The sequence below is a fragment of the Physcomitrium patens genome, chromosome 16 (genome assembly GCF_059467195.1).
Source record: "Physcomitrium patens ecotype Gransden chromosome 16, ASM5946719v1, whole genome shotgun sequence".
Classification (NCBI taxonomy): domain Eukaryota; kingdom Viridiplantae; phylum Streptophyta; class Bryopsida; order Funariales; family Funariaceae; genus Physcomitrium; species Physcomitrium patens.
In genome coordinates, this window is record NC_143425.1 from 5,496,094 (window position 1) to 5,507,468 (window position 11,375).

At 43.3% G+C, this 11,375-nt stretch overlaps 1 protein-coding gene and 1 long non-coding RNA gene across 3 annotated transcripts; one reads left to right on the forward strand and one right to left on the reverse strand.

The window, feature by feature from the left end:
* Nucleotides 1–301: 301 nt before the first annotated feature.
* On the reverse strand, nucleotides 302–4,320 carry LOC112293239 (root phototropism protein 3). Of its 2 annotated transcripts, none has more exons than XM_024542438.3 (6): nucleotides 3,472–4,320; nucleotides 3,237–3,306; nucleotides 2,026–3,114; nucleotides 1,613–1,885; nucleotides 1,077–1,472; nucleotides 302–950 (listed from the first exon to the last, which is right to left on the reverse strand). In XM_024542438.3, the coding sequence occupies exons 1-6, from the start codon at nucleotides 3,738–3,740 to the stop codon at nucleotides 771–773; spliced, it is 2,277 nt and encodes a 758-aa protein (XP_024398206.1). In that variant the 5' UTR covers nucleotides 3,741–4,320; the 3' UTR covers nucleotides 302–770. The 2 variants fall into 2 exon arrangements, with proteins under 2 accessions (XP_024398206.1, XP_024398205.1); XM_024542437.3 differs by having other exon boundaries at nucleotides 3,237–3,312; nucleotides 3,472–4,234.
* Nucleotides 4,321–9,343: 5,023 nt separating this feature from the next.
* Nucleotides 9,344–11,105, forward strand: LOC149987614 (uncharacterized). The gene is made up of 2 exons (XR_016506965.1): nucleotides 9,344–10,105; nucleotides 10,229–11,105. It is a non-coding gene; the product is annotated as an uncharacterized LOC149987614 (long non-coding RNA).
* The last annotated feature ends 270 nt before the right edge of the window (nucleotides 11,106–11,375 follow it).

Sequence of the window (11,375 nt, forward strand, 5' to 3'; positions counted from 1 at the left end):
ATCGCAATTAACAACACTAATAATTCCTTTGCTACTGTAATTCATCTTTAAAAATATTTCGAAGTTATTCTATTATTGTTACAAATATTATACATTCCTCGATTAGAAAGCTATTATTCTGCCCTTTCAAAAACAAACCCATGGGTCAAAAGATAAGATTTGAGCAAGTGTTGTGGCATGACCATAGACCACAGCTTGCAAGGTTGAGTTAAAGAGCAACAAAATCAGTGCACTCCAACGACTGTGAACAAGGGTCTAAAGTAGAATCATACAATAAAAACAACGAGGAGGAGGAGGGAGATAGTGGAAGAAAAGGCTGCATGGCTGCAACTTCGGAGCCTTTAAAAAACAGTATATGTACAAGTGCAAGAGTGTTGCGATGGAGGGGAATAAAGCCCACAAAGACAACACCTGCAAGAGTGTGTCGTGTGTGTGTGTGTGTGATTGTGTGCGCCGGCAACAGCTTCCACAGTGTTTGACAGACCTGGGTCGACAAATCATTCAAACCTCAATGCTCTGACAGCTACGCTAAAGTCGAATTCCCATGTGGTATCTAGCTACTCGCCCCCTCTAGCTTTCATGCCGCCCTGTGATTCTGTCTCTTGTGAAGAGTTCCCCTCTGAATCTGATCACTAGACCTGGAATGAACAAAGCTGGAACAATTGGTGTGCGAGGAGAGGAGCGAGAGAAAAGTGTTATTCTAATCTGAGAAAAGAAGGAGACGACTAAAAATTAAAAACTGGGGACAGAGGTGTCGAGAGCTTCCAGTGTTAGGATATGGAGTTTCTCCACCGCCGGGGGTTGCCAGGCCGGGACTCGTCGATTCGTGATGAATCGCCTCCGTCTTTGTGGTCTTTGCTGTTGAATAAGTGTAGTTTGCTGATTTTCTTCCATGCTCCGGATGACCATGAGGAGTTGCGCGTTCTGGTGATTCTCGATATTTGTTCCACCTGCGGCAGTGAGTGGCAGTGAGTGGGAGAGAGTGTGATTTTGAAAGCTGGGAGTTTTATTGAGGGAAAAGATGTTGCAAGATGTAGAAATTTGAGGGGTGAGGCAGTTTCTATAGGATTACGTACCTGGTCTTGAATGGTGCTCTGATCTCTCTCCATGGCACTGTACTTGGCTCTCATGGCTGCGAGCTCGCGTTGCAAAGCTCTGATCTCCATTTGATTGACATTTTCCTGGATTGCGGCGCTGGTGCTGGCAATGGGCTGCGGCTCCGTGCCCGTGGGTTCCCGTGATGTGATACTGACATTATCAGCAGCACTGGCACGATCCTCCTTCACTGAGTTGCTGACTTCAGTGACTGTACTTCGGATCTTAAGTTGCTCGCAAAAGAGAACCTGGACTACGAAACGGAGCGGCAAGCGCTCGTTTTGCGAAGCATGCGTGCAAGCGTCAAGTGAAAGGCGGTGGCAGTTGAGAATGCGACAAAGCCTCTTCCTCTCGTGTTCTGTCAAGGTGGGATGTATCTGCACATTGCACAGAGGGTCATCAGATTCAGCACTGGAGTTTGTCACAAAGGTTGAGAGCCTCCTTGACACGAAGGAGTAACAGATGAAAACCGCATCGCGAATGCGAAAGGAGGACACCACGTGAAAGAGGTACGAACCTTGAGATAAGTGTCTACTGCTCGATACAATCCATCGTCGCACAACCTTGAACCCTCGGGTAGGGCTTCAGCGAGAGATTGGAATTTTATCAAGGGAAGCTTACTGTCCCTTGCAACTTCCGCAAGATAGGCGTCAAGAAGCTTCGCCACTTTTGCCCTTAAATTTAGCGCCGGTTGTGGCTTAACCGCAGAGTCATCATAAATACCCCGTGTTGATCTCTTGTCACCCGAACAAGACCTTGGACTGCCAGCGACAGCTTTATCAATCGACTCCTGTAGATTTGGTCACATCCACAATTAGCTACAGGACAGTGTTTCACACGATAGAGTTGGTGATGCAATTCGAGCTACTCAGGGAAAAGTGCGCCGCTGTTCACTTTCTTCAAAACTAGAAAGGCAAGTACGAGGCTTACATGCGTCAGAAAATAGTCCAAGATGCGGCGCACAAGGTCGATATCGTACAAATATTCACTAGTATGCGAGAAGCAAGGAATGAGCAAATCGCCCAAGTTGCCTTGATCCAACTGCAATCCTGCTCGTCGTTCCAAATCCACCTTGCACTCAACGTCGCAGTTCAGCATGTAAGCTGCACGTGTCATTCGAAGTAAGAAACTGCAAGAAACGACGTCTTTCTCTTTTGGCAGCATGCTAACAATCTCCTCAAGAATGAAGCGGTTCCTGTTCTGGTCAGCGATGGATTCCTGCAACTTCGTTGGGCTGTCCTCTGCCATGTCCTTGGTTGAGCAGTTGTATAGGCTTCCTCCTTTTCTAGGTGAGCAAATCGGCGAGTTCCTTCTCGTGGATGCAACACTAGCACTGTAAGTGCCGGTGCCATTGCTCAAGAATGTTCTCTCTTCTGGTTTCACTAATCCTGGCAGCCATCGCTGAGCATAATACTCCAAAGCGCCACCCAGAAGATCTGGAGTCATGTACTTCAGCTTGAGAGCTTCTATTACTTCACTGAAACAATAGATTGTCAAATGTGAGACGTCCTCGTACCACCAATCTTTCGGCGCGACTCTAGAAACTGTTCCTTCCAGCGTGGATCTAGGCGCTGTGCTAGGCGAGCAATCCTTCTCCATGTCCGAGTAAGGCCAGTGAATGTTCCGTGGATCGGTGCAGGCCTTGTCCGCAACAGACTCGGCGCATCTCTTCACTAGATTCATGTCCGCGGCCCAGGGGAGAAGCAGCTCACAAGATTGGAGAACGATGATAGACTCCTGCCAGGAAGTCAATACCACAAAATTGAGATACGCTTCCGCTCTGCTCACAACATTTCCTTCCTCAAAGGCTTCCGTCATTTCGAGATACTCCGCGACGCAACGAATAGTGGCGACATTTGTAGGCGTGAGCTCCTCAATGATACCGTAACAATACTTGACCACCACACTGAAGGCTTCAGCTCCTCCAGGCACATCGACCAAGTTGATATATGCTTTCCGTGAGTCACAAGATTGTGAGGCTAGTCGGAAAAGAAGACCGCTCCTTGACAAGAGTGGGAGCTGTAACACCACAAAAAATAACAACATAAAATGTCAACACTGCACACTCACACACACGAGGTACCCACTACAAAGAATAGAGAATGTAGCAATCGCATTGATGCGCGCAGCGATGATAGTACCTTGTGCAGATGAAAAGAGATGTCGTCGACTTCCACGAGCAAGTCACTCGGCTGGTCAAGTGATACAAACCTGAAACTAACCAAAACCACGCTCGGCGTAAGTTCGAATTCTAAATTTCGTAATGCTTGCATTGACTGAAGAAGCAATCTGCTTGATGTAGTAAACACGTACTACTCTTCTAAAACTAATCGAGAGCTGAAATGCAAACAATTCGCTGTGTGACGTAGAACTCACCAGGTGTAGTCGTCAACTTCCTCAAAGGTTGCCTCGGACGAATTCTTTCGGTTATCTTCCTTCTTAGGACTTCTGAAGCTGGTGCACTCCACAATCTGTTCACCTAGGATTGAGCTTGCAAGCGAGCTTGATTCAGTAGAACTCTCGGGCGACTCTGGCAGTAAAACAGACTTTGGACTTCGCACCTTAGGCGATTTGGTGTGCATGCGCCGAGACTTAGTGAAGCTCGGCGACCTCTCATGCCCGGGTTGTGCCATCACTGCTGCCATTCTCGCAGGGAACTTTGCAGATTCTTCAGTGAAAGAGAAACTCGGTCAGAAAAAACCAACCCTCACTTCGTCAGTGAATCTGCTCTGCTTCCCACTTCAAGCATCTCTATAACTCATAGCAGATGGCATCGGTGCTCTACAAATATATGTATTTATTTATTTTTCTCTAAAATGCAATGTCCCAATGTCTCTGTCAGCTCCGATGCCCCGTTGAATCGTATCTGTCTGTACCAAATTATCCTTTACGAAATGGAGCCTCTACCTGTGGATATGTACTCTAGGCTGTTCACCACACTTTGAAATTCATGATCACCACAACTCCATCATCTGTAACCCCAATTGCAGTGACCCTCCAATCTCCTCACTGCCAATACGTAGAGTTATCAATAGCAGATGCGGAGAACACAATCTATTCAGTCCACAATCTGTTCTAGCAAAAAGGTGTTGTCCCTGCGCTTCAGTGTTCATGCGATCCAACGATCTGAAATGCACACACAAGTCCACACTGGGATATGTTCCCGAGAGTGCCAGATGTTCGAGAGCTCTGAAGACAAGAGGGTGTGAATTAAGAAGCACTAAATGAGTAGTTGATGGAAGGTGCCTAAAATTAGAGCGAGTTATCCTGAATCCGCAAGGCTGGAAAGAATGGGTGGGTAGTTGGACTAGTACTGTGGAGGTAGCGAGGGAGGAGGCGAGGGGATCGCAAGCAAGGCGGGCAGCCTGCTCTCTCATTAATGACTGCGCCGCGATACCTGGCTTCTGGCTCCATTTGCGTGTAACTGCTGATCATTTGCGTTTAATACTCACCTCCCCGATAATAATAATCCACCCCGCCCCCCTGCCACCTTTAATTTAGGTGCTTCTGCTAAGAACCAATCACATCCCGAAATGTATATCGAAAGTTGCAACATGACTTGGACTACTGCTGCCTCTCCGCCTCTTCCACTTCGGCATGTTCCAACAGCTGGTATTGTCTCGAGATTGAGAATCTTTATTCGCAGCTTGACTGCCTCGAACCAAAAATTCTATATTCTGATGACTCATGAAGAAAAGGGGGAAAAATACAGGAATTTTTTATTTAAAAAAATGTATATGCACTTATCTCCCACTCTGTCTTGCTGCAAATTACTCACTGTGATTACTTTTAGCACTCCAGATTTATAACTCCTTGCCTTTCTCCTGTACAACTTGTCAGTTTTTATCACTATTCACGATGGTGATGACTTAACTAACTCAAGCGCTCCTCGTCGAATATGACCGTGTATCACTGATGAACTAGATTCAGCAGAGTATAGTAATAGCACTCTGCAACGTCCCTCGTAACTCATGCACTGACTTGTAAAGCATTCGTTCATATTCCCTCAGTACATCAGAAAACAAACAAATACATAAATAAATAGAAATGAGATGATGTTCTACATTCTTCGATGATCTCATCCTCAAGGTTCTCCAAACCAAAGAATCGGAGAGCTGGGTGGACAAACGTGTGTTAATGCAGCACAGAATTGAGAGGAGAGCACAACGGGGAAGGGAATTCAAGGCTCATCTGTCACAGAGCAACTTCCTCCTCCTTCGTCTCCCCGGCATGTAATGCCAGCTTTCCAGCGTGTGCTTCGATCACGACTAGCCACTCGATGAATTTGTGGACTACCCATCGTCGTTAACTTCTACCACCAGACCTCCTGAACACCCGTTACGGTGACACACGCTCACCAAATTACCAGCTCACAACTTACCAATATTACATCGCGGATCCTTGGCGAACAGCCAATTTTTCCCAGCTCGAAGGAATTTGTAACCTTCTACAAGCAAGACAAGTGGTGCAGCGTTGTACTCTTGCGGTCTGGATTTCAAGTTAATCTGTTGTGGTAATTCGTCCATTCAGCACATGGTCCCACCCGGAGGCCAGGCTTTCACGATCTCTTTGGCCCCGAAGGAATTAATTTACATGCAACATGTGATTCGGCCTTTGCGAATTCGCCACTAGCTGTCAACTAATTCTGCAGTTAAATTCTCTCTTAACTCCCATGTGAGAACGTGTGAGGCGCATGGATTTCTCGAATGAAGGTTTGTTGCGCACATGAGATTGCCTCATAGTTTACTATTGAAAGCCTACACCCTGAGTGGCAACTACAATAAACAAGGAGAAAAAATTAATTAAAACTCTCACAAGTTTGCTCCAAGCTGCAGAGTTGGTGAGGAAGCAACTTCGACGCGTCAGACAAGTCGCACCCGTCAAAAGGGCAAATGGGGGGATAATAATTTACAAGGGAAGCGGCCATAAGTTCGCGTGCAACCCTACAAAATATGCAGGGGCGGACTAGAAGGTTGAAGATTGAGAAGCTCTCCCAACACTATTCTCCTCCTTCATGAGAACTTGTACAAAAATGGACAAGTCGACGAGGAAACTGGTGGGCGATCCTTCAAAGCATCGCCGTCTAATTTTGCCATGGCCCCAACACTAATGGCTTGTTTAAGCGGTGGTCAATATTAGGTGTCTAACATTAAAACCCATATGTAAAAAATGCATCTTTGGGATTTCCTCACACCAACTTGTGTATTAAAGTTCAACCCCCCTCGCCAAATTCAACGCCTTGCCTCACGTGGATGCTAGTGCAATCCCTTCGGAGGAAAATTAAGGGTCCCCAACAATTTCTAATCCGCTTCCATCATTGAAACTTCCAATTCGGAGCCTGAGCTTGGGCTCTTGCATGTGAGGCCGTCCCTTGTTTTTCTGTCAAGATTCATTGCTAAAAGTCTCGAGCTTTCATGAGGGGAATTGATGAACGAGGAGTCCCGCTTCCTCTTCCCCTTCTCTTCCGGTGCTGTAGCTATTGCATGGTACACCAGAGCGGTGATGCTTCGGCTAGCTTAGGCTGATGCTTTTGGATTCCCCCTACAGTGAAACACCCACTTGAATTTAGTCTTTTCTCTTCAATTACTTAAAGCCTGCAGGGAGATAGCACTAGAAGTGCTTTTGCATTGACCATGAACTTCGGCATTACTCACAGCCAGCCTACATTAACAAAAAGAGCTTCAAAACCTGCTCACCGAGCACTGATAAAAGCTGGATTAGTGAGTGTCCCATTGTCCTTGAACATGGTTACAGTCTTGTAATTGGTTGAGATCTGCATCCTCTTCTGCCTCTGCAACTTGATCTTCATCAGCCTTCCCAGCACCGCATCACACCGAATTGCTGCCCCAATTATCAGTTTGCTACGCTGGGTTCATATCAATTGCCTTGTTCTGTATAACAGTGTTTCATTCACATGCAAACAAACAAACAACTAGATGAGTCGATGTTTAGGTTTGTCACTGAATCCTTCACTTTGAGCGTATGAGAAAAAAATTCCAATTTCTTGTTAGTGGTTGTGTAAGAGTGGTTTGAACTGATGGATTAATATTTCAGAGATCAGATTTCTTACATATCTCGAATATGCTGTGATTATCTTTTTCATTACTGAATTGTAATTTATGGAAGGAATGAGATGGGATTTTTTGAATTTGGACTCATAGTGTTTCCACGCCTCTTGTGATGCAGAGCATAAAACTTATGTGAACAGTTCAAATGGTGTATTTATTTGTTGGTTGTTTATAATTGGTTTCTATTTATTAATGGGCATGAAGGGGTTATTATATTTTCATATCGAAAAGGTTGCCAATTTAAGAGGGTGTAGCACATGCTCCATACAAGGCCACCTTGCTCTGTTTTTTTTTTTTTTTTTTTTTTTTTGTCTCTTAGGGGTTTTTTCGACAAAAAAGAAAACATTGAGAATATAGTTGAGAGGGAGTTAATTCTTGGAGGACAAAACAAACCAAAAAGGCCAAAATGTTCCTCTTGTCTGGAAAATTTTGGGAAAAAAATAAACAGAATAATGGTAGTCTGTTTCTTATCGAGTATCTGACCCGAGGCATGGATAGAAAAATGGGATCATATTCTAGTTGCAGCCTGTTTGATAGTAATTTTGTATTTGTTCAAGTTTTATCATCATGTGGTGGCTTTTAAAATTATTCCCTACAAAAATGCACTATCCACATGCCAAAATACAGTCAACGTGATGGACTATATATATATATATATATATATATATATTCATAACAATGATGTTGTGGTAGTCAAATATTCACTTTTAATGGTTTTTATGTTTATTTTTACTTTTATTTTTATGAAATAACGTGACTTTGTAAGTAGCCATACCAACTTCCAATTTGCATCAAATGATGTTATGTTTTTAATCTTAATTTTGTTAAACCATGAACCAAGACGACATGAAGTATATTTGACAGTTACCCAAGTTTGTGGTTTTAAATTTTTATGATGCAATAGAAACTCATTTAGCTAAATCTAAGTACTTTTATAAAGTCATGATTTTCATGCAAGTTTATTGTGAACCGAGATTAACTAAGATGTTACATTGTATTTGATCATTCAGATTTCAAAGCTAATAAACTACCTTTTTGAAGCATAGAATGAGTTACATATCAAAGTGAATAAGGGAATGAATGAATGAAGTAGAAATGATAATGATGTCAAGAAAACAAATATGGACTTAATGCTGAACTATTGGAGACATATGTCTCATGAGTTTTCCATAATTTATTTACTATATGTATCTTTTGTTTTAAGTTCTATTTTAAGACTTTTAAATTTTGATGCAAAATATCAAACACTTAGTATATTCATTGTTTTATTCAGTGTTCTGGATTGTTTTTGTGGGTTCAAGTAAAACAACCATTAGATTTATGCATTGGAACAAGGAAATGTGAGTAGACAAAGCTTGTTGTCCAACCATTCATTGAACATGTTACCCAATGTTGTCAAAATCATAAAATTGTTCAATGTTTTCAATTGACACCATGTGAAAGTGGACGAATGAATAATGGATACAAGTATTATCACATTCATCCATATGGCATGAGGTTGCAATACAACCAATATTCACTAAGCTAGGGCCAATGCAACTATCTTCAAAGAAAAAAAACGAGATCTGCTCCTTGTCTTGTTTAACTTATTTCTTTATTAACCCTTCATTTGTTTGTTTGTAGGTTTATAGGTTTATAGGTTTTTTTTTTTTTTTTTTTTTTTTTTTTTCCTCCTCCCATTTCAAGTGTTGTTACCATGTTAAGTAAAGCCATTCCAAAACCAAAACCAAAGCCAGGCAAAGGCTTCAAGGCAAAGAAAAGTCGAGCCCAAAGCCAAGACCAATAAATAGCCCCTATAGCCCCCCCACTCCTACGAGCATATGTGGGTTCTAATCTTTGAGAATGTTTGTATTTAGAAAAATAAATAAAGGAAATAAAAGGAAAAAAGGAAGTGAAAAAAATCATGCATAATTCAACTCAATTAAATATCTAAAGGGTCACTACAGGATCTATATTATAAAACAGTTTATCGAGATTTTACGTGTATTTGTTTTTGTCGTGGACATGCAAGTTCGTTTGCAGTCATTTAAATGAATTGATAAACTTGTTCCCAAGTCAGGTTTCATTCCATGAATAGGGGCACAAGCCTCACTTTTCTTCCTTTCATTAGTTTTCATCAAGCTCGTCAAATGTCTATCCAAACAACGTGTAGATCATTTTTCATGAGTCAGACTCTCAAAAAATGAAACAAAACAAATACAAAAATCCCACTTTGAAAATTGTCATGGCACTATTATCACTAAGCCCTAAGACCCGAAACTGCAAATGTCTCACACGACAAACGAGGTGAAATGTGAAGACGAAATGCTGATCCGTGGGGAATTCATTCCATGCACTGCACAGATCGCAACATACTGTCTCGCAACAACAAAATTGCAACAGAGCCGCAGTGCAAGCAGAGGATGATGAGAAAGGCGGAGTTGGAGGATGTGGGAGTTTTGTCTCTTAGGTTTTGGTTCGGTTCGGCGACTTTAGTTGCAAAGGATGAGAGAGAGAGAGAGAGAGGGAGGGAGAGGAGCCCTTGCAGCAACAATCAGATTAACGAAATCAGCGTTAGGGAAGGGCAATGACTCCTTCCGGCATCCAAAGGGGGACGGGAAAACCATTGGCTGCCACCGCACAGAGAGTCAAGCCAGAGTTGCGTTGCTGTATCGGCACCACATGACAATGACCCCTACTAAAACCATCTGGGTCATCGCCAAAACCACGCACGCTGGGAGAGCCCAACTGAAAAATCCCGGCGTGCACGACAGCTAAAAAAAAAGGCACACTAACAATCTTTGCAAAAGGCTGCTGCCCACATACTAGACTGAAGCGGTCATCGCGAAGACATTCAGACACGGCTCGATCAACACATTCTGTCTGTGATTCGTGCTCCCCTCGGCTAACCCCCCCCCCCCCCCCCCCCCCCCGGCTGCCCATATCAGGCGGTTTCACGACTGGTATGGATTTTTCTTTCGCACAGGCCTGTCCTCCTATGTAAATCTTAATTTGTTATTTCTGAGACTGGCATTCGTGGTCGTCCCTTAAACTCACAGAGAAAAAATTGGCGGGGATGGCAACAGCAACCGTACATGGGAGCTGGAAACCCAACAATTGGAAATTAGCACGACTCTTGGGAAATATTAGGGCGTGGTTTCGGAGGATCATCGACGCCAGTTAAGAGAATCTTCCGTCCACTTGGAACGGAGGGCTCCTGGGCCATGACAAAATGGCTTGTTCTTGTCGTCCTTTTGCGGCTGCCTGTTTCCTCTGGCGGTTCAACCCGCACTCTCTTCCTTTATTTTTGCCACTCCCGCTACCCCCAGATTCCTCAAAATATACAGCGGCTGTCTTCTACACAAATAGGGTAAAATAACACTTTCTCCATTCCAAGCATGATCGTGGAAGGAAGTTAAAACTGGGAAGAATTAGAAGCAGAAGGAGCACCAAAAGAAAAAAGAAAAAAGTAGTTGAAGAAGCAGAAGAAGAAGAAGAAGAAGAAAAACATTGCCCAGTTTCCGTTCGAAGCACCCAACTACCGAATCCCCGCATTAGGGTTAAACAAGATCTGCAAGGGATATAATATAACACACCAGGTTTCAAGTCCCCCTCTCCCCCCATTCAATGAGCCATGCAGCAGAATGCAGCTCATTCATTCAAGGCTCTGAATAATCCGCAACAACAATGGATCCTTCGATGCTGGATTACAGAATCTAACTTACTACTACGGTCTGAGCTCATATAGGCATAAACCCTAAATTTCGTATTTTTTTCATTCTCTGTGAGATTCTCATTCCCCCCTCCCCAAGGAACAATATATAAGTTACGGTTGCTCATGTCTTCTACTGGGTTTGTAGCAGTTCATGAGCTTCTTCTGTTGCTGCCAATTATGGCAGCGCTTTCTGACACTTTCTGGTGCTGAGGCTTCAATGCTCTTGGGTGATGGCATGTGTACAGTGATTTGTGTATGTGTGTGTGTGTGATGTTGGATGGCACTTTGCTTTGTGATTTTCTTTTTCTTTTTCTTTTCGTTACAGTGTCAATATGGGTGCAATGATGCAATTGATAGTGGGTATTTTTAGACGTGCTTTAGACTTGGATTGCTTTAGACGTGGGAAACTGTGGTGAGTATTTTTTATATGGGATTTTTGGGTGTTCTTGAATGTTGTTGTATAGATGTGTACACATTGTTGTGAGAGATTGTGTGTGTGTGTGTGTATGTATATATAT

Bases quoted from the DNA above. Each gene is read 5' to 3' on its own strand.
- LOC112293239 (XM_024542437.3), bottom strand. From the start codon at position 3,740: ATGGCAGCAGTGATGGCACAACCCGGGCATGAGAGGTCGCCGAGCTTC. The intron at 3,313-3,471 runs GTGAGTTCTACG...GGTTTTGGTTAG, and splicing joins GAAGTTGACGACTACACCTG to TTTCAGGTTTGTATCACTTG. The intron at 1,473-1,612 runs GTTCGTACCTCT...TGCAATGTGCAG, and splicing joins CAGTAGACACTTATCTCAAG to ATACATCCCACCTTGACAGA.